The 22,864-nt window shown below is 41.2% G+C and overlaps 8 protein-coding genes across 8 annotated transcripts; 5 read left to right on the top strand and 3 right to left on the bottom strand.

The window, feature by feature from the left end:
- Positions 1-14: 14 nt before the first annotated feature.
- On the top strand, positions 15-590 carry SAPINGB_P001788 (uncharacterized protein; the record flags this gene model as incomplete). The annotated part of the gene is made up of 1 exon (XM_031996508.1): positions 15-590. The coding sequence occupies one exon, from the start codon at positions 15-17 to the stop codon at positions 588-590; it is 576 nt and encodes a 191-aa protein (XP_031852399.1).
- Positions 591-791: 201 nt separating this feature from the next.
- Positions 792-1,298, bottom strand: SAPINGB_P001787 (uncharacterized protein; the record flags this gene model as incomplete). Its single annotated transcript, XM_031996507.1, has 1 exon — positions 792-1,298. The coding sequence occupies one exon, from the start codon at positions 1,296-1,298 to the stop codon at positions 792-794; it is 507 nt and encodes a 168-aa protein (XP_031852398.1).
- Positions 1,299-2,573: 1,275 nt separating this feature from the next.
- Positions 2,574-4,019, top strand: SAPINGB_P001786 (uncharacterized protein; the record flags this gene model as incomplete). The annotated part of the gene is made up of 1 exon (XM_031996506.1): positions 2,574-4,019. The coding sequence occupies one exon, from the start codon at positions 2,574-2,576 to the stop codon at positions 4,017-4,019; it is 1,446 nt and encodes a 481-aa protein (XP_031852397.1).
- A 556-nt stretch (positions 4,020-4,575) lies between these two features.
- SAPINGB_P001785 (uncharacterized protein) lies at positions 4,576-7,479 on the bottom strand (the record flags this gene model as incomplete). The annotated part of the gene is made up of 1 exon (XM_031996505.1): positions 4,576-7,479. One exon carries the CDS (start codon positions 7,477-7,479, stop codon positions 4,576-4,578), a length of 2,904 nt encoding a protein of 967 aa, XP_031852396.1.
- A 2,372-nt stretch (positions 7,480-9,851) lies between these two features.
- SAPINGB_P001784 (uncharacterized protein) lies at positions 9,852-11,381 on the top strand (the record flags this gene model as incomplete). The annotated part of the gene is made up of 1 exon (XM_031996504.1): positions 9,852-11,381. One exon carries the CDS (start codon positions 9,852-9,854, stop codon positions 11,379-11,381), a length of 1,530 nt encoding a protein of 509 aa, XP_031852395.1.
- An 826-nt stretch (positions 11,382-12,207) lies between these two features.
- On the top strand, positions 12,208-12,993 carry SAPINGB_P001783 (uncharacterized protein; the record flags this gene model as incomplete). Its single annotated transcript, XM_031996503.1, has 1 exon — positions 12,208-12,993. The coding sequence occupies one exon, from the start codon at positions 12,208-12,210 to the stop codon at positions 12,991-12,993; it is 786 nt and encodes a 261-aa protein (XP_031852394.1).
- Positions 12,994-14,217: 1,224 nt separating this feature from the next.
- On the top strand, positions 14,218-17,457 carry SAPINGB_P001782 (uncharacterized protein; the record flags this gene model as incomplete). Its single annotated transcript, XM_031996502.1, has 1 exon — positions 14,218-17,457. The coding sequence occupies one exon, from the start codon at positions 14,218-14,220 to the stop codon at positions 17,455-17,457; it is 3,240 nt and encodes a 1,079-aa protein (XP_031852393.1).
- A 103-nt stretch (positions 17,458-17,560) lies between these two features.
- Positions 17,561-22,600, bottom strand: SAPINGB_P001781 (uncharacterized protein; the record flags this gene model as incomplete). The annotated part of the gene is made up of 1 exon (XM_031996501.1): positions 17,561-22,600. One exon carries the CDS (start codon positions 22,598-22,600, stop codon positions 17,561-17,563), a length of 5,040 nt encoding a protein of 1,679 aa, XP_031852392.1.
- Between the last annotated feature and the right edge of the window lie 264 nt (positions 22,601-22,864).

Here is a 22,864-nt window from a genome sequence, read left to right as displayed (position 1 = left end):
TAATAATAATAATAATGGAGCAAATTCTGACATTATATCATTCGACAGAATCTCGGCTAACCAGTTCGATTGTGATTGATCTTGTAAAGCGGGCGACTGGTAATCGGTCGATATATGGGTTTGCTGAATTTTACGAGCCTTTGCGTGCGCGGACTGGAGTACTTTCACAAGCCAATGCATTAAGTGAAGCTGCAGAAGCCTGGGTAGATGTTCTTGAAGTTTTTACTTATGGGACATGGAAAGATTATGTTGGTCTTGGGTATCGGGCGCCAGAACTGAATGAGGCACAAATTACAAAACTGCGGCAACTGACATTGGTAAGTTTAGCTGGGAGAAGCGCACGGCTTGGGTTTGATGAGATTGTGGAGGCCACTGGGGTGGAGGTTGGACAGGTGGAAGGGTTAGTTGTGGATGCAGTGTATGCAGATTTGTTAGATGCACGGGTGGATACCAAGGAGCAAGCGGTTGTTGTTGCACGGGCGGTTGGTCGGGACGCGAATAAAGAGCGGTTGGCTGAGCTTGGGCGGGTGCTTGGATCCTGGGAAGGGTTAGCTGTGGGGTTGATTCGCGAAACAAGTCAAAGGGTTTAAAAACTACAAGCATACATCCGACATTAGTCATTTAATATATATATATATATACACATTTATTAATTCATCAATTCATTTAATCATTAATTTATAAAGGTATTTTTGTTTTTTTATATCTTATTAATATTGTTATTCTTTTTTTTTTTTTCTTTCTTTCTTTCTTTCTTTCATCAATTAGTAGTACTTCTTCTCCATAAAAGTTTAAGCGTTCCAGATCTTGCCAATGGAGGAAGCAACACCGATATCGTTGGTCTCAATCTCGTAGATACCGTAGATAGCAAGAGCAGTGCCAGCCCAAAGAGCACCAATGGCAGCGGTGTGGAGGCCACCGTAGACACGCTTGGGAATGTAGTCAACAATGCAGGACTCGAGACCAAGGTGAGAGTGGATAATGATGAGGGATCCGAGAGTAGCGTCAAGAATGGGTGACAGAGAGGCACCAGCAAAGGGAGCAATGACGAGAGGAGCAAGACCAAGAACAGCGACCTTTTCAAAAGACCAGTGGTAAGAACCGTGGGACTTCTCGACGGGAGGGGAGGGGACAGCATCATTGACGGTTCCGACAATGCCACCAGGAGGTTGAGGGATGGTGCCGAGGAAACGACGGGAGGCCATGACCGGGGCCAAAGCAAAAGGTTGTCTAAGAGCGGGTCTAGCAGCGGCAGCAGCAAAAAGACGGGAGTTATTGAGAAGAGCAGATCTGTACATTGTGAAGAGTTGATTGGGTTATTGGGGATGGTTCTTTTTTTTTTTTTTTTATTGATGATGTGGTAAGGAAGAGGGGTTAAGAAAAAGATAGATAAATGGAGATGGTTTAAAAATGGGTGTGGAGAGAGTTTTTTTTTTTTTTTTCTATTTTATATATATTTATAATTTTCAGATATACAATAAAAAAAAAATTATTATTATTATTATATATACACAGTAAGATTGGATTTGACTGGGCTGTGTGTGGATAAACAGAATTGTTTTTTTTTTTTTTTTATGTGTGTATGGAAAACGTCGACTACGGAGAAGTTCGGACAGTAGAAAATAACAAAAAATAACAAAAAATAATAATAATAATAATAAAAAGCCCTAACCCTTTTATTTTTCTTTTTTTTTTTTTTTTTTGGGGGTGGGAGGGAATAGAGAGGGGTTTCTTTCTCTGTGCTTAAATAAAATAATAAAATAAAATAAAATAAAAAAAATTCAAAAACCCCGCGGGACGGTGTATTTTTTTTTTGTGTGTGTGTGTGTGTGTGTGTAAATATTTGTATGTTGGTAATGACATTCTGCAGTTTAGTGATTGGTTGATTAAAGGGTTAGGGTTTAATTAAATTGTGACCAATGGAAGTTTATTAATGATTAATTGCCGTACATTATAAATTCATCATCCAATAAAATACTGTCAATAACAAACTGTCACGTGTATGTAAGCTGATTTTTTTTTTTTTTTTTTTTTTTTTTTTTTTTTTTTTTTTTTTTTGGTACCACTCAGCGGCCATCTAAAAAAAATCAAATAACCTTTTTTGTTTTTTTTTGTTTTATGTATGTCTGTGTGTATGTGTGTATCAAACTCGTTATGCCTCTGTGTTTGTATGTCCTTGTATGTCCTTGTATGTCCTTTTTACGTGCTTGTATGTGCTTGTATGAGCGTGTGTGTGTGTGTGTGTGTGTTTTTTTTTTTTTTTTTTTTTTTTTTACAGGCTGGCTGGCTGGCTGGCCCATCTAAAAAAATCTGTAGAGGCCCACACACACACACACACACACACATAAAAAAAAATCCTTTGGCTGGTCCAACACAGTTGCACTTATTACACACCACAAATATTACACAAATATACATCAACCTATTACATTAACTGCCACCATCTAAACCTTCCCCAATCCACTCCCCTTCCTCCCTTTTCCTTTCCCTTCTTTTTCCTACCATCATCATCACCACATCCTCCCTTCATCACCACATTCACCCTTCATCACCACATCCTCCCCCTTTAAACCATGTCTGCTCTCCTCCGTCTGTCGGCCCGCAGAGCCGCTACCACCGTCTCTCCTCGCTCTTTTGTCCTTGCTAGAGGCTTGGCTTCTTCCTCCTCCTCTACCTTTGACTACCAGTACCCAAAGACTCAAACCACCACCCTCGCAAATGGCCTCACTGTCGCCTCCGAAGCTATCCCCAATGCTAAAACCGCCACCGTCGGTGTCTGGATTGATGCCGGCTCCCGCGCTGAAAACCAGTACAATAACGGTACCGCCCATTTCCTCGAGCACCTGGCTTTTAAGGGAACTACAGGCAGATCCCAACAGCAGCTTGAGCTTGAAATTGAAAACATTGGTGCCCACCTCAATGCTTACACCTCCCGCGAAAACACCGTCTACTATGCTAAATCCTTCAAGGACGATGTCCCCAAGACGGTCGAGGTCCTCGCTGACATTCTCCAGAACTCTAAGCTCGAGGAACCCGCCATTGAGCGTGAACGTGAGGTGATTATCCGTGAATCTGAAGAGGTTGACAAGCAGTACGAAGAGGTTGTCTTTGACCACCTTCACGCAGTCGCCTTCCAGAAACAACCTTTGGGCCGCACCATTCTTGGCCCCCGTGAAAACATCCTCGCCATCACCCGCGCTGAGCTCACCAACTACATCTCTAAGAACTACAAGGCCGACCGCATGGTCCTTGTCGGCGCCGGCGCCGTTGAGCACGAAGAACTCGTTGCCCTTGCCGAAAAGCACTTTGCCGGCCTCCCCTCTTCCCCTACCCCCATTGCCCCTGGCGCTGGCTCCCGCTCCGCCTTTGATGTCCCCAACTTTGTTGGCTCTGAGGTCCGTCTTCGTGACGATACCGTCCCCACCGCCCACATTGCCATTGCCGTCGAGGGTGTCTCCTGGTCTTCCCCTGACTACTACACCGCTCTTGTCGCTCAGGCCGTCATTGGCAACTGGGACCGTGCCCTTGGCAATGCTACCCTCCAGGGCTCCAAGCTTACCTCCATTGTCTCCCAGAACCAACTCGCCAACTCGTTCCTCTCCTTCTCCACCTCTTACTCAGACACTGGTCTCTGGGGTATCTACCTTGTTTCCGAGAACCGTTCCAACCTCGATGACTTGGTTCACTTCACCCTTAAGGAGTGGAACCGTCTTTCCGTCTCCGTGACCCCTGCCGAGATTGAGCGTGCCAAGTCCCAGCTTAAGGCCTCCCTCCTCCTTTCTCTTGACGGTACTACTGCCGTTGCTGAGGACATTGGTCGCCAAATCATCACCACTGGTCGCCGCCAGTCTCCCGCCGAGGTTGAGCGCGCCATCAATGCCATTACAGAAAAGGACGTCAAGGCCTGGGCCCAGAAGTACCTCTGGGATAAGGACATTGCCATTGCCGCCTTTGGCTCTATCGAGGGTCTCCTTGATTACCAGAGAATCAGAAACGACATGAGCATGATGAGATGGTAAAGAAAAAAAAGAAAGAGAAAGTTGAAGAAAAAAATTGAAAAGAGTTGAAGAAAAAAAAAAATTTTTGTTGATAAATCATAATAATAATAAAAATATAAAAATTTACACGATATGAATTCATATATATTCATATATATATATATATATATATTATTATTCTACATATAAATAAGTTTTAAAAAAGAAAGAAAGAAAAAAAAAAAAAAGTTATTGATAATAATTGAATGAATGGCTTTTCTAATGTTATTATTATTTTTATTATTTTTTTTTTTTTTGGTTTTTAAAAGGTATATAACCTCTAAAAAAAATTTCATTGAATTTTTAAAAAAAAAAAAAAAATGCTTTCAATTGGTCTATTAAAGTTTAGTTTGTGCTAAAAAAAAAAAACATGTGGATGGATGGATGGAATTTTATTTTTTTTTTTTAAACGCCGTTAAATCACATGATCTCATTGTAAAATCATGTGACAATCACATGATATTCTATTTATTCTATTTACTCCATTTCATTTCATTTTATCTCATATGCATTTCATTTCATTTCATTTAATTTCATTTCACACATCATCTCCATCCTCCTCATCCTGTTCAGTCATCAAAGTTTCCATCTTCTCCGTAGCAAACACCGGTTCTCGAGGCATCCCCTTCATCGACCTAGAATCCCGAAACACTGGCCCAATCGATGAAATCCACCGCTGTCGCTTGTCCAACAAGTTCCGTAGTCGGTGTGCCTGATCTGCAGAAGCACCAGTGAGTCCCACACTCGACGTCCCACCCTCGCCATTGGTACCCGATCCTGTTGCCGATGCCGCTGCCGCCGCTGCCGCCGCTGCTGCTGCCGCTGCCGCTGCTGCTGCTGCTGCTGCAGATGTTTTCTTCTTCTTGACTCTTGTTGTCGACCGATTCCGCCGTAAATATGCTTGGTCCACCTGCTTGTCAAGATCATCCAAAATTTGTGTGTACTCTTGCCACGCCAATTGTTCTTCAACAACAGGCATAAGCACCCGCTGGCACGCCCGATTAAACCGTGACACAACTCTTAGTTGTTTTTGTAAAAATCGCAGCTCCGTGCTAATCTCATCGTCTTCCCGCCCAGATACCCAATCAATCTCAAATTCATCCTTCTTATCTGAAGAAGATCCGGCCCCTGTCACTGCCGTCAATGCTGTTGTTGTTGCTGCTGTTGCTGCTGTTGCTGCTGTTGCTGTTGTGGCTGTTGTGGCTGTTGTGGCTGTTGTGGCTGATGTTGTTGTTGTTGCTGCCATACCTCCAGTCGTGATCCCACCTCCGCTCTTGTCCTTCCCACCACTACCACTACTACTACCATCACCACTTTCCCCTCCCGAACTTCCCCCATCAAGCGTCCCGGCAGCCAGCGCCTCAAACTGCTTCTTCCGTTGCTCTTCACGTCGCAGCATCTGCATATCCAAAATCCCTACATACTTGAACTCCCGCTTCAATCGCTCTTCCAAAGAAACAAAATCTGCAGCAACAGCTCCAATTGTCCACCCAGTCCCTGAAAGAGTCTCGCTCTTCCCTCGCGTCTCATCCTTCATGTTGGTTTCTTCATCATCATTATCTCCACCATTCTCCCCTCCGTCCTCTTCTTCATCCTCATCCTCATCTTCTCGCTTGATTCGCGCATCTCCCCGCCGCCGGCCACCGTTAACAATCATCTCTTCCTCATCCTCATCGTCCTTCTTCACTACCACAGCTGCATCCTCCTCTTCCTTCTTCACACCCATAGCATTGCTCTCACAATCTTCACTCATTAACGCGGACAACAATCGCGATGCAAGAGGCCCGCATGACACAACGTCTTCCTGCTCAAGTACCCCGTCAGCAATCCCGCCGCTACCTCCATGAGCTTGAACCTCACGTGCGCTCGCAGCTACAGGAGGGTGTAGCACATACCCAGCATTTTTCCCATCCTGCTCCCGCCACACATCCGCATATAGTCGGCCTAGCTTGGGGACAACGTAGGGAGACAATTGTGCTCGTCGTGCAGCAGCTGCAGAACTTGCTGCTGCAAGTGCTGCTGCTGCTCCATGAGTTCCGTGAGCTCCACTGCCGCTACTTCCACTTCCATTGCCAGCTCCACCAGCTCCATTAATTCCTGTAGATGATCCGCTTCCTCCATTTAAAAATGCATACCCATATGGCCCACCAATGAGTTTTTGTTTAAGAAAGGTAACGTCATCTTCTGTAAATGGCCGGAAATATGGCTCAATATAGGATGAAAAGGTCGAAAACTGGACCTGACTGGGTGGCTTGGCTTTAGTAAAATCATGGTCAGGAATCTCGCCAGGTAACCAGTCCTTGAGATTGTCGCTAGGATAAGAAGCAACGGCATATTTTTTGAGCAAGTATTCTTCGCCATTTGTAGGTAATCCCTTAACTTGTTCTTCAAAAAGGTTTAGAGCCGCAATGGGGAGTTCCTGTGAAGTGACAAACTCAGACTTGGGGTTTTTTTCGTATTCGGGTGGTGATTTAGGAGCCTCTGGCTCTTGAAGTCCCGTAGTATCAGTCGGGAGTTTTGTTTCAGTTTTAATGGTGACCAAGTCTTCGATTTTCTGGGTCATTTTATTACTGTTAGTTGTTTCAGCCGCAGTATTGTCACTTTGGTCTTCTATTTTGACCTGAGGGGTAGGAGAAAAGACAGTTTCTGAATTTACATCTTCCTTTTCATTTTCATTTTGTATCTCTTTCTCTTTCTCTCGCTCTCTTTCTCTTTCCTTTTCTCTTTCTTTTTCTCTTTCTTTTCCTCGTTCCTTTTCTCTTTCTTTTTCTCTTTCTCTTTCTTCTTGCTTCTTTTCCTCTTCCTTTTCAATTTTGGCCCGTTTCTTTTCACACTCACGATCAACCGCACTCGACAACCTCTTGAGCTTGCTCATGCTTTGATCGTACTCCGCCAGCCTGCTGACAGACAGTCGCAACAATCGCGCGAGGTCATAGCGCAGTGATACCAAATCGCGTTTGGAGGGTATTGCCTCTGAAATTGTATATTTTGCATTAGCCGGGGAAGAGGTTGATATGGAGTGGTTTAGAGCGTTAATAAGATCGGTATAAGTAAGTTCTGCATCATTTTTGCCTGGTAATAAAGAACCAAACTCCTCAATGCCTGGTGGACAGTCCGGAAGAGGATCTGTGGATATTAAAGTGGATGAAGATGAGGTTGTAGAAGAGAATGACGAAGGAAAAGTAGTGTCTTGGTTGATGCCAGAGAAAGAGTCGATTATGTCACCATCTAAAGTGTCAGATGTTGAAGCTATAGCAGACGTTGCTGAATTTGTTGTTGCTGTCGTTGTTGATGTTGATGATAAAGTTGAGCGTGGTCCTGATGCGGCAGCCGCAGCCACAGCAGCAGCGGCAGCAGCTGCCGCTCCTCGTTTGGGCATTCCTCGAGAACCCGCAGCTCCAGCACCTGTACGAGCCTTTCCCTTTGGTTTTGACCCGGACATGATGCAGTAGTTTTAAGGAATGTGTGTGGGGTTTTGTTTTATATTTTTTTTATATAAAAAAATATTCCTAAAAAAAAAATTAAATAAATAAATAGCGCGTGTAAAGGGCTTGTTTGTGATGTTGGTGGTTTAGCTTTTGGTTGATGAAATAATGGGACCCTTTAATGAAAAAAAAAATATATATATATAAATAAAAAAAAAAATCTTACAGAAGATGTAACAAATTTGTGTCATTCTGTATATTACTTAAGAAAGACTAAAATTTACATATAATTGTAGTTATTTTAACTTTACAATGAGTTAACCTTAAAATGAAAAAAAATCGGTTTGATTAAAATAATTTCTTTTATTTTATAGATTCAAAGATAAGCTTATTTACAAGGTTTTTCATCAACAGAGTTAATAGTGATCTGTTATTATTCTACTTTTGAATTAAATAAAAAATTCTTTTTATGTTGCAGAAAGCCTTAAGCAATTTGATTTCTTTATTACAGGACTTTGCCAAAAGTTAATTTAAATGTCCATTCCAAGTTTATGTTTATTTATCTGAAAACACATACATGGTCTTACTTTTTAAGATGATTCTCATTAGAGGTTTACTTGAAACAACACTAAGCTTCAATTAAATTCGCTGATAGACCTAATGACAGTGAATATACAAACAAAAAAATATTTAGCTATATTATTCATGAGAAGATTAGTTAAATATTCAAGTTGAAAAAGATAAAATGGTCTGGCTAGTTATTTTGGGGGGGAAAACACTTTGATTTCATCATCATAGAAGCTATAACAATACTTAACTTATGGATTAAAATGTCAATTTGGTGATTACTAAGGTAAGGTAAGTTCAACATTTACATGTTATGGAAGCTATTTTTATGTTTAATACTTTTGAGTTTTTGTTGTGTATTGTGGACGGCACAGCCGTGGACTGATAGTAATAATAATAATAACAATAATAATAACAAACCCATCAACAGACACCCGGTCCGCTCCGTTTCTCGGTGTAGACACGGTTGCATTTTATGGATCGATTAGTAGAGATATATATCATGGGGATTGGGAAGATAGCAGTATAATCATCATCATATTTAACTTTAACTTAACCATCGATCAGAAAAAAAAATTAAATAAATAAATAAAAAGAAAGAAAGCATCTTTCTTATTTATTTGAACGATGATTGCGATTGTCATCAATTTTTTTTTTTTTGTTTGTTGATCTTCAGAATTCAAAAAAAAAAAAAAAAAAGTAAAAAGAAACCTTTAGCTCCCCTTTTGGCCGGCCAACCGACCGACCGACCAACCGACCGATCAGCCAACTGATTAATGCTGTTAATGTAAAAGAAAATAATATGAATAATTTAGTGCCATAAAATGAGGATTCTGCAACGATGTTTGAAATTCAGGCTCTAAGAAAACATTTTACTTTTTTACTTGGTTTGAAAAGTCTGAAACACACAGGCGTCAGCGACAACGGAGAAGTAAAGGCACCATTTCGATAGGAGCAGTCAGGGTTATATTGGCAAAAGATAAATAAATAAGCAACATATTAATAGAATATTTTGTAGTTTTTAATATATATCAAGATTTGATTAAATAAGGATGTTGGAAGGTCCCATTAGATGATGGTGGTGATGAAGTTTTATTTTATTTTATTTTTTTATTTTCATTATACAAGAATCAACAAACATTTGTTGTTGTAGTTTGCTGGCTTGCTGGCTTGCTGACGAGTATTTAACTTATCGTAACAGAACACACACACACACACACACACACACAAAAAAGCCTCGCGCGCAGTGCAATTTTTTTTTTTTTTTTCTTTCTCCTTCCTTCCTTTTCCTTTCTTCTTTCCATCTCAGCGCTCTTTTTATAAAAAAAATATAAAAAAATTAAAAAAAAAAACACCTCCATCTTTCATCATCAACTTTTCTCTTCTAATTCTTTAAAAAAACATTTTGTTTTTTTTAGTTCTTTGAATTCCCATATTTTTACCTTCTTTTTTATTTCATTTTTTATTGAAAACTTTTTTTTCTAGGTGGTCTAGCCGCCCTCCAAGTTCTGTTTTTAATATATAAAAAAAACCTTTTGAAAAAAAGTTTCTCACTACTATTATAGCCTTTTATCTAAATATATATATATATATATATAAGCACTTATAAGCTCTCGCTAGGCTACATCATATATATATATATATATTATTCTATTCTGGACACCTGTTTTTTTATAATTTTTTTATAGCTATAATTATCATCACAATTTTACTAATTCAACCCCTTCCCCCTCACACCCCCCTTGTAATACCCACCTGACCTACTACCACTCAGAAAAACAACAACTATAACAACAACACTTTAACCATCTTTCTATAACCAATGTCTACTGACCTCCGGGTAGGAAAAAAATACCGTCTCGGCCGCAAAATCGGCTCAGGCTCTTTTGGAGACATTTACCTTGGTACAAACATCATTTCAGGCGAAGAAGTGGCTATCAAACTAGAGTCTATCCGCGCTCGTCACCCCCAGCTAGAATACGAGGCAAGAGTGTACAAAGCTCTTGTCGGAGGTGTCGGTATCCCCTTTGTTCGCTGGTACGGCTCAGAGTGCGACTATAATGCCCTGGTCATTGACCTTTTGGGTCCTTCCCTAGAGGACCTCTTCAACTTTTGTAACCGAAAGTTTTCTTACAAGACGGTTCTTCTTCTTGCAGACCAGCTCATTTGCCGTCTCGAATTTATCCATGCAAAGTCTTTTATTCACAGAGACATTAAGCCAGACAATTTCTTAATGGGCCTCAACCGCAGAGGCAACCAAGTCAATGTTATTGACTTTGGTCTCGCTAAAAAATTTAGAGATCCAAGAACCCATATCCACATTCCATACAGAGAACACAAAAACCTTACCGGTACTGCTCGTTACGCTTCTGTTCATACTCACCTCGGCATTGAGCAATCCAGACGCGATGACATTGAGTCCCTCACATATATGCTTATTTACTTTTGCCGCGGCTCTCTTCCTTGGCAAGGCCTCAAGGCCACAACAAAGAAGCAAAAGTACGACCGTATTATGGAAAAGAAAATGTCCACTTCTTCAGACGTCCTCACTCGTGGCCTTCCAGTTGAAATCTCTCTTTTCCTCAACTATGCCCGTTCTCTTCGCTTTGACGATCTCCCCGACTATGTGTATCTTCGCAGATTAATTCGCGATCTTTTTAACCGATCAAACTATCGTTATGATTATGTCTTTGATTGGACCGTCCTGAGATGGGAGTTGAGTAAAGAAAGAGAAGCTAAAAAGTTTATCCAAGAACAAGAAGCTGCTAAAAATGCAGCAAACAATACCAATAACACAAAAGCAATCACTGCTGGTCCTTCTGGTACTCCTACTGCCCTTGGTGCCACTGCTGCTGGTACTGGTACTGGCGCTGGCGCTGCCTCTTCTATTCCTCCTGCCGAGGCTGTTGTTCCACCAGCTTCAAATAAAAATACTACCTCAGCCGCTGTTCCTCAAGCAGAAATTAACAACTACCTAGAAGAACAACGGTACCAACGTGACTATTACCAAGACATGGCTCCTGCAACAACAAACCAGACCGCCGCTCAAGCATTGGCATCTCAACCAGGAGCTTACATTGCTAATAAATACCGTTACTATGACAAGCGCTACAACCAGGTCTGGATGACTACTGATGAAAAGCAACTGGAATTATTGCGAAGCAATGATTTGATACCATATGCATCTCCTCGTCCAGGTGAGCCTGATCACAATATTTACAGATTTGTCCCGGAGTTGCCTGTGCGAGTTGTTGATTTCCGCAACTTTGATCAAGACAAGAAGCCTATCATTTATTCGCCCCAGCGAAGAGATGCTGCTGACTACAGACCCTTTGTTTTTCTTCCCAAATAAAAAATGTTAAATGATGACGATGATTACGATGACTATAAAATAATAATAATAATAATAATATTATAATAATAATTTGAGAAGGTTCATGGGATATATTTGATGAGTTTTTTTTTTTTTTTTGCATTTTGGTCTTGACCGAAAAAGAGTAAGAAAGACTGGTTGAAAGACTAAAAAAAAACTTAAGAAGACTAATTTTTCTTTTAATTGAAAGTTTTTCTTTCTTCTTTCAATTGAAAAGGGCTTTTACTGAAAGACTTTAATTCTTTCCCAAGTTTTTCTTGAAAAAAAGAGAGAGAGAGAAAAAAAATTGAAAATTGAAAATTTCAAAAAAAAAAAAAAGGAAAAAAAATATTAAAACAGAAAAAAAAAACATTTCAAGTTTAATTTTTTTTATATATTTATATATATTTTTCTGGTGTAAATTTTTTCTCATTTTTATTTTATTTTTTTCCTCTTCATAGCATTAAACGTGATTTACTAATTAATAAATATGTTAATGATTCCGAATTGTTTTTGTTGTTAACGTATTGAACCTATAAAGGTAAAGAAGATGGCGCCATGGTCATGATCATGATCATGATAGTATGTTGTGTAAACAAAAAAAAAATTAATTGCTTAGTCTTTAAAGAAAGTTAGTTACTTTCTTTAATAGTTACAGTCATAATGACTGGCGCCTATTCTAAAGTATAAATAGCTCCTCTTTCTCTCTATTTCTCTCTTACTTTTTTCTTCTTCTTCTTCAATCCCTTTTTTTTTTAATTCAAATAAATATTTAAATATTCTGTTTCTTTAATTTTACTTCTTTTAAAATAAAATAAAATAAAAAATGCCCTCTGTTTTTGGTGACCCTGAAGCTAAACCCGCTCTTCGCGAACAAACCCTCAACCATCCACTGGTCCCCACAGAACTTACACTTGCCGATGGAACCCACGCTGTGGCTTTCCCTCTGACGTCCCAAGACTATATCCCATTGTCTTTGTTAACCCATCTTACAGATGAGTTCAACGAGGAAATTGAGCGAGGCCAGACCTACCCCTTGGAGTCTCCACTTACCCCAGAAGGATTTAAGACTTACTGGATGGGCGACTTTACCGCCATTGTGCTCAAGGGTACTCTTGCTGAGTTTGAGAAAACTGCAGCCAGTCAGCACGCCGTCCCCGGTTCTAGTGCCTCTGTCACACCCTCGGACCCGTCTCATCTTTATGAAAACTACCACGAGGAAGAAAATGCAAAGTCTACCCATGCCAAGGCCACAGCATTAATCCCGCGCGACGCCGACTGGGGCACTATTTTCCTCGGCACCTTCCATGTTCTTCCAAACTATCCTGGTCGTTCGTCTCATGTGTGCAATTGTGGCTTTCTTGTTTCTTCTTTAGCGCGTGGGTCTCCTCTCAAGGTTGGTTCCGCAATGGGCAAACTTTACTTGGAATGGGCTCCCAAGCTTGGATACACTTACAGCGTGTACAATTTGGTCTACGAAACGAATGAGTACAGCGTGAGAATCTGGGAAAATCTTGGATTTGAAAGAATTGGGCGTGTTCCTGGAGCCGGAATTCTCAAGGGCTATGACAAGCCTGTCGATGCCATCATTTTTGGCAAGCAGTTGGTATAAATTTGTTAGACCATAAAATGTAGAAAAAGTGCCTTTTTGGAATCCTATAGAATGAAAATTAAAATCTCCTTTGTTTTTTCTCATGCGGCTCTGGGCGGCTATCAAACCCAGATGAGCTGATGTGTGGTGTGTTTTAAGTTAGTGCACATGGTGCGGCGTAACCAAAGGTAGTTTGTTGACTAACATAATTATGTTGGTAGATCCAGAGAGTGTGAATGAATATATATATTGAAGTTATAGACATTAATAGAGGTTATCGGAGACGGTCTTCGAACAGAATAGAATAGAATAAAATAGAATATATATATATATAATGATATGAAGTGAAAAAATAAGAATTCAAATATGGCCTGTTAGTTTCGTAGTGCCGATGAATACAAGTATTCCTTCACCACAGACAAAGCTTTATATACTGTTTGCTAGACGTATCACGGAATCTTAACCACATCACGCCCATGTGCAATTAAAGTATCAGTCTCAACGAGAAGTGAAACTAGATCATTCGTGTGTACAGCTGCTCAAAGATATGCTACAGAGTGGATGGCCACACCTATATCACCAAGTTATAGAGACGAACTTTCATTATGAAAGAGGCATTTCAACAGTTTGAACTCGCATGAGATACAGTGTACACTTAACTTTCTTAAATGTTAAAAAAAATCTTAATTAAAATAGCACACCTAAAATACAACAACACGTGGTTAACTTTATATTACAAGTTAATATTACAAAAATATAAACCTAGCCCTTAACATAACATAACATAACATTTAATTAATGTTAAATTTTTTTTTTTTTTCCAGAGCAATTTTTTTTTCCAATAAAAATTTTATTTCTTTCCTCACCGCCATTCCCGCCCATCTTCGAACATCTCGTACCGAGCGGTTTTACCAGAACGAACGAACAAACAATCTTTGACTCCAAAAAAACCAAAAAACGTCCTCAAGTCTACCGGGGCGTGCTCAGTAATACTCCCTTTCCTATCTTCTACCCGTATATATTCATCATTGATCATCTCCCTCTGTGAGGGCTTTTTTTTCATAGTAAAGTAAGGAAAATAACATTCGGATAAATGAAAACAAACCGCGTCCTCTTCTTTTTTATAAAATATTCCTATTATATATTCATGCTAACTAACAATGATAGATAGAACTTCATCACTCTTTTAAAACTTTCAAACCCCTTAACGGCGTTTTTGACGCGTCATAACCATCTTCTTACAACATGCCTGCAGCTTTGGAAGACCCTACGCAACCTCCTCACTACCGACCCGACATTATGGTCCCGGAGATTGCTCCTCTAACCATCCTCCTTAAGGATGGCGAGACTACCGCCACAATCTACCCTATTTCTCCTTCAGAGCAGCTTCCTCTCGGTCTTCTCGCCTTTCTCTGTGACGAGTTTAACATGGAAATCGAGCGCGGAGACACATACCCTCTTTTTGATACCCTTCATATTGATACCTTTCAAAACTATTGGTTTGGCTCCTTTGCTGGCGTCATGCTGCTCGGCGACTCGCCCACCATCCAGCAGACCCGTCAGTGGGAAAAAGAATGCCTTGGAACCTTTTACGTCAAACCAAACTACCCAGGTCGTTGCTCCCACATTTGTACCGCTGGTTTTCTCGTTAATGCCGGGATCCGCGGAAAGGGTATTGGCCGTACACTTGCAGAATGTTACCTTGACTGGGCCCCCAAGCTCGGCTATTCTTACTCTGTCTTTAACCTAGTCTTTGAAACAAACATTGCTGCTCGTCGTATTTGGGAAGCTCTTAACTTTAAGCGAATTGGCCGCGTCAAGGAGGCCGGAATTCTCAAGGGCCATGAATCTGCCGTTGATGCTATCATTTACGGTCGTGATTTGGGCGATGCCCAGGAAGACTTTATTGAAATGCGTTTTGACAAAATTAAGTATTACCTCGAAACGGGCCGCTATCCACCCCAATCTGACCGCCAGGAAAAGTCTCGTCTTCGTTCCTCAGCTGCTCACTACAAGCTTCTCGATGGAAAACTTATGCTTAAGGATAGAGAGGTCATCTCGGACCCCGTTCGTCAGCTTCAAATTGCAACAGAGATTCACCACCTGAACCATGCAGGTATCAACAAAACAACTTCTCAGATTGCGGAACGATACCATTGGACCCGCATTAAAGAAACCGTCGGTATGGCCATTAGAAACTGTGCAGAATGTAGAGAGACAACTCGCCCGCCACCTAAACGCGTTCGCCGCGAACCACCCCATAGCCAGCAGGCCCAACATTCGCAGCAGTCTCAACATTTGCAGCAGCAGCAACATCAACATCAACAGCAGCAACAACAACAACAGCAACAACAACAGCAACAACAACAGCAGCAACAGCAGCAGCAACAGCAACAGCAGCAACAGCAGCAACAGCAGCAACAGCAGCAACAGCAGCAACAGCAACAGCAACAGCAACAGCAGCAACAGCAACAGCAGAAACAGCAGCAACAGCAACAGCAACAGCATGGAACATCAGATGCTTCAGGCCCTAATGAAACTATTATAATGGACATGTCTACCGTTGGCGTCGGTCCAAGTGGACACCAACATACCCCGCACGGCCACCATCATGGTCTTGTTACCGCTTCTTCTACCCCGTCCAATAACTCAGTCGTTGCTCTTGCATCGTCTTCTTTAATGGGCACCCCTCATCATCACCAGCACATTCAGCGCAATCCCATGCACAACCATGCAACGCCTTCTGATCAAGGTTCTTCTTCTGGGTTTACACACAGTGTCCATCATGAACTTGATTCTCAGGCCCAGCGACACATCGATCAGCAGCGACAGCAACAGCAGCAACAACAGTCTATTAACCAGCCAATTAACCCAGAGCTGGTATCTGTCTCGCAAACCACACAAATGACCCAAAACCATCCTCTTCACCACTTGAGTGGTCTTGCATCACAAGTACAGCAGCAACAACAGCAACAGGCCCAGCAAACACAAGACCTGTTATCAAGGTCCCAACAACAACAGCAACACGATTATGATGGGTTTCGCCATATGGAACCTGGAAGTGGTGCTCGTGCAGAAGCCATTGCTGCTCAAGCTGTTGCTGAGATGGCTCATCAGCAACTACTTCAGCGTAATAGACAGCAGCAACTGGTTCAGACTAATGATTTGGACCTTGATTCACGTGCAAAGCTTATGAAGCAGCATAATTTATACCTCGATTCCTCCAGTGTTGTGCCATCCAAACAACCATCGTCACAGTCGCAGCAACAATCGCAAGCTAATCAAGGGTCTGCAGTACAGAGCCCAATGGAAGGCATTGCTTCCACATCACAAGAAGATATTCCTGTGGACCCTCAGATTGAATCAGAGTTTGAATCATCTGTACAGCGTGATGTCCAACAGCAGCAACAACAACAGGCTCAGCAACAGACTAGACAGGCCCAGCAGCAACAACAGGTGCAAAATCAACAGCAACAGCAGCAACAGCAACAGCAGCAACAGCAGCAACAGCAACAGCAACAGCAGCAACAGCAGCAACAACAACAACAACAACAACAACAACAACAACAACAACAACAACCACAACAACAGGTCGGAAACTCTCTTGGCAAGGATAGAAACCAACAACAAAGCATACAAGTTCAGCAGCAAAGTCAGGGTGATCTTTTGCGTGACGCATTGCTGCAAGCTACAGGTTCCGGTGATGATGATGACGACGTGAAACAAGACACTCAACAAAACCTTGGCTACGAAGACCAACAAGAGCTTGTGGCAGCTGCAGCAGCCGCTGTTTCTGCAGCCGCTGTTTCACAAGGCGACCTTAACCCTAATGATTTAGTGAACGTGGGTGTTGGTGTAGGCGTAAGCGCAAATACTACCGAGGTTACTACATCGACGACCTCTGAGGAGGTTGCAGCAGCAGCAGCAGCAGCAGCAGCAGCGGCGGCGGCAGCAGCCCGCGACATGGAAGAGATTGCGCGCGTTGCGGAACAGGTTGTGGAGCAAGTGCAGATACCCGAGAGCATCATGACGGACGATGATTTGGTATCACAGCTGACTGCAAAGGACGTGGTGGTGCACGGGCCATCATCTTCAGATCACACAGAAGCAAGTGACAATGAAGCCAATTGTGGTGATAGCGATGTCGACGACGTTGTTGATGTTGACACTGTTGGTGGCCACGAGGCTGACCAGAACCACGCGGAAAATGATGACGAACATGACGTGCTTGTACAGCAACAAGATGGCGAGGTTTCGACCGAAGTGGACGTTGAGGCAGCAGCAGCAGCAGCAGCAGCAGCAGTAGCAGCAGTAGCAGCAGTAGCAGCAGTAGCAGCTGCTGGCAACGGTGTTGAGGAGGACGACGATGGTCACGACTTGGACCACGGCGATACTGGCGTTGAAAATGATGAGGAAAATGCTATCTTGGTTGCCAACCACAAACCTCCCAGTGATGTAACCAGCGATAATGATATTGACTTGTAGACCTTATTTTTTTTTTTTGTTTATCATACATTTTTTATTTTTTATAAATTCTTTCATTATTAATCCAAAGAGAATCATAATTACGGTCAATAAAAATTACAAATCAAGACGTATTCAACGAATGTGAGCTTTCTGCAAGCAATGATGAGGGCTCTGAAGGCGTTCCCACACGAGACCGTGAGCTTATTACCACTCCAGGTTTGGGTGACAAGGCACGGAGATGTTGCTGTTGTTGTGGTTGCTGCAGTCGGTGCGACGGCGCCGGCGGTGATCCAGATAGCGATCGTGTATGCATTCCAACCCCAACTTGATGGGGAACGTGGAACGTCACTCCTGGAATCTGGCCGTGACTCAGGCTCCGCACATGACTCGGGCTGCGTGAATAGCTTCCACTGTGCGTGTGGTGATGTTGGTATCGGGTGCCCAGTTGTTGCGACGGCTGCAGCTGTGAAGGAGACATGGATGTTGATGACGAGGAAAACCGATGCTGCATGGGTTCCATAACAGGACTTGCGGTCGAACTCACAGTAGTGCTGGCACTTGGACTAAACTGGTCAGTCGTCGTGCCGTCTGTGTCGTCATATACCAATGATTCTTCATCATCTTCTTCATCATCATCTTCAGACGATGTAACAAATGGTGTTTCCCATTTTCTCACTAAGTCTTCTGAGGTCACTACTGCATCCTCATTGATTGGAGTAATTGGTGTTGTAAGCTTGAGCCGCCGTCGAACTTTGTTTTCGCGAGATGTAGAGCTTCCATTGACACTAGTTACAGACACTTGCCTGTCGGAAGAAATTTGGCTATCTTGCCGACTTTTCTTTTTAGACCTACTAGAAGACTTAGTTCGGGTAATGCTCCGGTTTTTTTTTGGTGTAATTTCTTGATTGTCATTAGCTGCTAAGCCAGGAATAGTAGCTGCTAAAGTCCCCCAAAAAAAAGACTTAATGTTTGAAAATAATGTTGTCTCTTCCGCTGGAGTGGCAGCATCCTTTTTGCGTGATTTGCTTTTGCTACTACTGGAAGCATTGGACTTTATGTTGGAGCTACTCGTACGCTTTTTAAGCTTACGGCTTTTAGATTGTTTTTCTTTGCGACCTTTTATTCGAGTCAAATCATTGTTTTCATGAACATAGTTTTCATAATTGAGCTTGCGCATCCGATCTTCCAAACTATCCACCTTATTTGTGAAAGAAAGAGCAGTCTCTTCAATATCACGCAGTTTGAGATCCAAAGTTCTAGCCTCATATTGTAGTCGTGCTGTAAGAGTCTCCAATTCTGTCAATCCCTTTTTAATAGCAGCTTCCTTTTGAACAATGCTTTGAATCTCTGTGCTCATATTCTTGGTTTTAGTTTGCAGTGAGTTTTCGAGCACATTACGAACTTTATTGTCCAAAATATTGTAAGCAATACGCTCATGATCAAAATAATTGAGATTTTGCTGGACCTTGAAGCTTAATGCTTGTGATACCTGATAACTCCGGTAAACTTTGATAGGAACTCGAGAAAACTCAAGAGGTCCTGTGTGAGGAACACCCCCATACTCCAAATGATCTTCAATAAGAGAAAACGACTGACTGCGTTTCAAAACTGCAATTTTATGAGAGGGCGATCGAATAGTGCGATAAGTGACTGTTTGCCAAATTGGACGTTGTGAATCAGATGTTGATGAAGTGTTCAAAATAGATGAAGGAGATTCATTTAAAGAAGATGACGACGACGATGTACCAATAGAATAAGAAGAGTCTTTAGATTGCTTGGTTTTAAAATTTTTTTGGTTTTCATCGGCACTTTTTGGTTGACCCCAAACCATTGAAAACAAAGCAGGCTCAGATTTGACACGTAAAAGCTCAGATGAAAGATCCATATCAATTGCTGGGCGTCCATCTTCTTCCTCCCCAAAAAAATAATCTGGGTCCTCCTCATCGGCATCATATTCACCTTCACCTTCCATATCTATTCCATCTACCTTAGATATATCCGATTCATTTTCATCATCTGCAGGCTTACTAGGGTCTAGAAATGAATCAAAATCTGCGGAATCAGACTCCCCATCGGGCTCAATAGAATCAGGAGACAGGAAACTATCAGAATATGACCCCTGCACAGACTCGCCAGGAGGCAAATGGTCATCAAAGTTTACCTTTAAAGATGGATCATCTCCATCGCTGTGTCCCCGATGCTTAGATCCCCTCATATATTTTTTGAATAAATCTTTATGATGAGAGTCTGATTTTGTACGAGATTTGTTTCGTTTATGTTTCCCCTGGTGGAAATAGTGGTAGTCGCTCAAAAGTGCTTCTTCCATCTTTTTTGAGGAAGAATGGAAACGACCTATAAGACTTTCAATACCATCAATTTTATGATCACGATGAAAATCAATGGAACCATCGTTATCAGGTCTGATTTCTGTTTCTAAGGATGAGTTATTTCCTTCACTTTCTTCAAATCTATTATTCGCTTTAAAAAAAAGAATTCCGGTATTTCCATCGGTATCAAACGAATGTCCACGCTCCTTAGATTTATCTAAATCGCCAAATACCTGTAAAACGTGGTTTCCATTTTCAGAGTTGTTAAAGTTGCTGTATGATGTATTGTTATTACTAGCATTTGCCTCATCAAAATCACTATCATTATAAATATCACTTCGGTCATTAGCATCCGTGTCGCTTACGCTTTCAACTGAACTTTCAATTGCGGATTCATTATATGAACCGGCATAATCTCGAAGGTAACTTCGAGGTCGACCTTCATGAGAAGAGTTATGCTTTCTTCCATCGGAAAACTCTTCACCGGCAGATTTGCGTTCACTCAATGGATCAATATGATCATTATTTTTAATGGAATTACTACCATGATAGGTGGAATATCCTTCAGAAGGTTTTTCATTTTCCGAATTTGGCATATACGTGGTAGGAGAGTTCACGCGGGGTGGGTTTAAATATCCTGGAGGGGATACCAATTTCTGGTCTTCAACTGGTAATAAATGTGATGGAACATCTGTGATTTTTTTTGAACTGGGAAGACCACGGCGTGGAATAGCCCATTTAGATTCATTAGTTGCCAATAGTTCTGTTGGAGAAAACGCATCTAAAGGAATTCCCAAAGCTAGTGTTGTAGGCGTATGTCTAGGTAGAAGCTTGCGAGGGCTGCCGCGATTTAGCCATAGGTATCTTGTCCGAGCTCCTTGAAGGAAGTCCTTCATACGATTGATATCTAGTGTTTCAACATCCGTAATACCTTGGTTGGTTTTCCCAGAAACTTCTTTAACTGTGCTTTTAACCATTCCAAAAAATTTGTCACCACTGCTGTTAACAGGAACATTAGATTCATTTCCAGAGCCCCCTGAAGCGGATGTCAAACTATAAAGTGTTTCTATTGTACTGGGATCAAGCTTCATTGTACGTGACAAATGTTGGTGCTTTTGAAACTGCCTCACAGTTTCCAAAAAATATTCGATATCAAACGGATCCTTACAGGTTTTAGAATTGCCTAGAATAGATGCAATTCGGTTTCTAACACCTGTTACAACACCTATGATTCCAGCAACAGTTTGGGGTTGTAAGAATTGACGATCTGAGTACCTAATTTGAAAACGGATAAGGCCATATCGATCCCACCATGTATTAGCGGCTTTCAGAGTTTCATTGCACAAAAGACCGTCAATGTACTGTGGCTTTAATAAATCAAAATAAAAAAGGCCTAATTGAAGTAATATTATTAATTCGCGAACAGCGTATGATATGTGTACTTTTTCGTGAATTTTAAAAATTTGACGAAATTTGTCTTCACTAGTTGCCGTAGGTATCGCCAGCGAAAGAACTGAACGACCACTGCAACCTGTTCTTTTGAGATTTTCATTGATTCCAAATAGATTCCATACCATCTTAAGATTTCCGTTAGGAACCCTGATAAGATTCAAGTTGGAAGGGAAAGATGAAAGGTTTGATACATAAATAATACCCTTATCATTTGATTTTGGATGCGCATGGTTATTGAAAAGCTCTTCAAAATAACTGCAAGCCGTTTCTGGGAAATGAGAAAATATGGATTTTCGCCGGTTGAGTTGAGGTGATGTATTAGAGGCAGACCGTGTATGTGCCTTTTCATGCGGAAGGGCAACGATATTGACTAAAGCTTTATGCGTGGGGTTTCCTGTATAACTGACTATCACACGGTTAAGTTTGCGTTCACAAGCCCATTGTTCCACAATATAAATTTCATAGCCTTGAATTTCAACATCTTCTTGCACTACCGTACAGTTTGGCTCTGATTTTAGAAGATCAGTAATTATACTGTCGCAGATTAAATAACTTTTCATTTCTAATGAAGGACTTTGTGTTGGGTGGGAAGTGGTTTTAGAAGTGGCGGACCTTTGAACTGGAACATGTTGATTGTTATATGTAATTGCATGAAGTTGAGAAGAGGAAGATGATGAGTCGACAGAATCTGTATATACAGTCGAGCCATGCATTCTAGGTTCTATGAACCCATCATCATTGGCATTGATATTATTGTAGCTATTCATATAGGAGCCACTAAGGGTATTAACTGTGTTATAAGGGATCCCATTTTGAGTTGTCGAAGCGGTAGAAGTAGAAGCACTAGTACTGTTGGGGTTGGCGTTGGTATCACTCCCATTATGAGAGCTGGAGGCCCATGATCGGATTATAGGTTTGCTAGTTGCTGTATAGGTGTATGAAGACATGGCTGGAGTATGTGCCAAAGTCGAAAACAAAGTCTTCCGTCTTAATTCAGTTTTCGGTAGTCCTTCAGTAAGACCTGTTTTGCTAGAAATAGAATGTGCGTTGGTGAAAGAACGGGTTTGACGCTTAGGTGGAGGAGGTTCAGAAACCAATATTTTAGTTTTAGTATTATGTGCAGATTTTTGAAAAGGATCGCTAAAAAATATAGTTGATTTATTGATGCATCCGTCATTGACATGTGTCTGATGATTATTCTGGTTTTTATGAAATGTATTATTGGCACTATGGCCAGCGCCCGAGCTTAAGGAAGAAACAGAACCAGCAGGGGATGATGAAGTGGAAAGATAAAAAGTTGCTAGAGGCTCTTGGTATGAGTGAGGTGGGTTTTTATTTAAGGTGGGAGACCCATCTTGTGCCTCGCCTTGCGATGATGACATAGTTTTGAACCGGAATTAACAATATAGACAGAAATAAGTTTAATCAAGTATTAAAAAACCTAGGTCCACGATAATTGCAAGTGTAAGTAAAAAAAGTCTAGGTTAAGAGTTTAAAATCTTACAACTAACAGTATTTTCCCTGAAAAACAGAGTTTTAAACCATATTCTAATTAGAATAAAGTTATTATGAATTTGTTAAGAGGAAAAGTAAATTAAATTAAATTAAATTAAATAGATTTGACATAAACGTACATCATTATTCAA

The sequence above is a fragment of the Magnusiomyces paraingens genome, assembly GCF_902498895.1.
Source record: "Magnusiomyces paraingens strain CBS 517.90 genome assembly, contig: contig2, whole genome shotgun sequence".
Taxonomy (NCBI): domain Eukaryota; kingdom Fungi; phylum Ascomycota; class Dipodascomycetes; order Dipodascales; family Dipodascaceae; genus Magnusiomyces; species Magnusiomyces paraingens.
The sequence above is the reverse complement of the archived record's forward strand: the minus strand, read 5'-3'. Positions and strand labels throughout refer to the sequence as shown.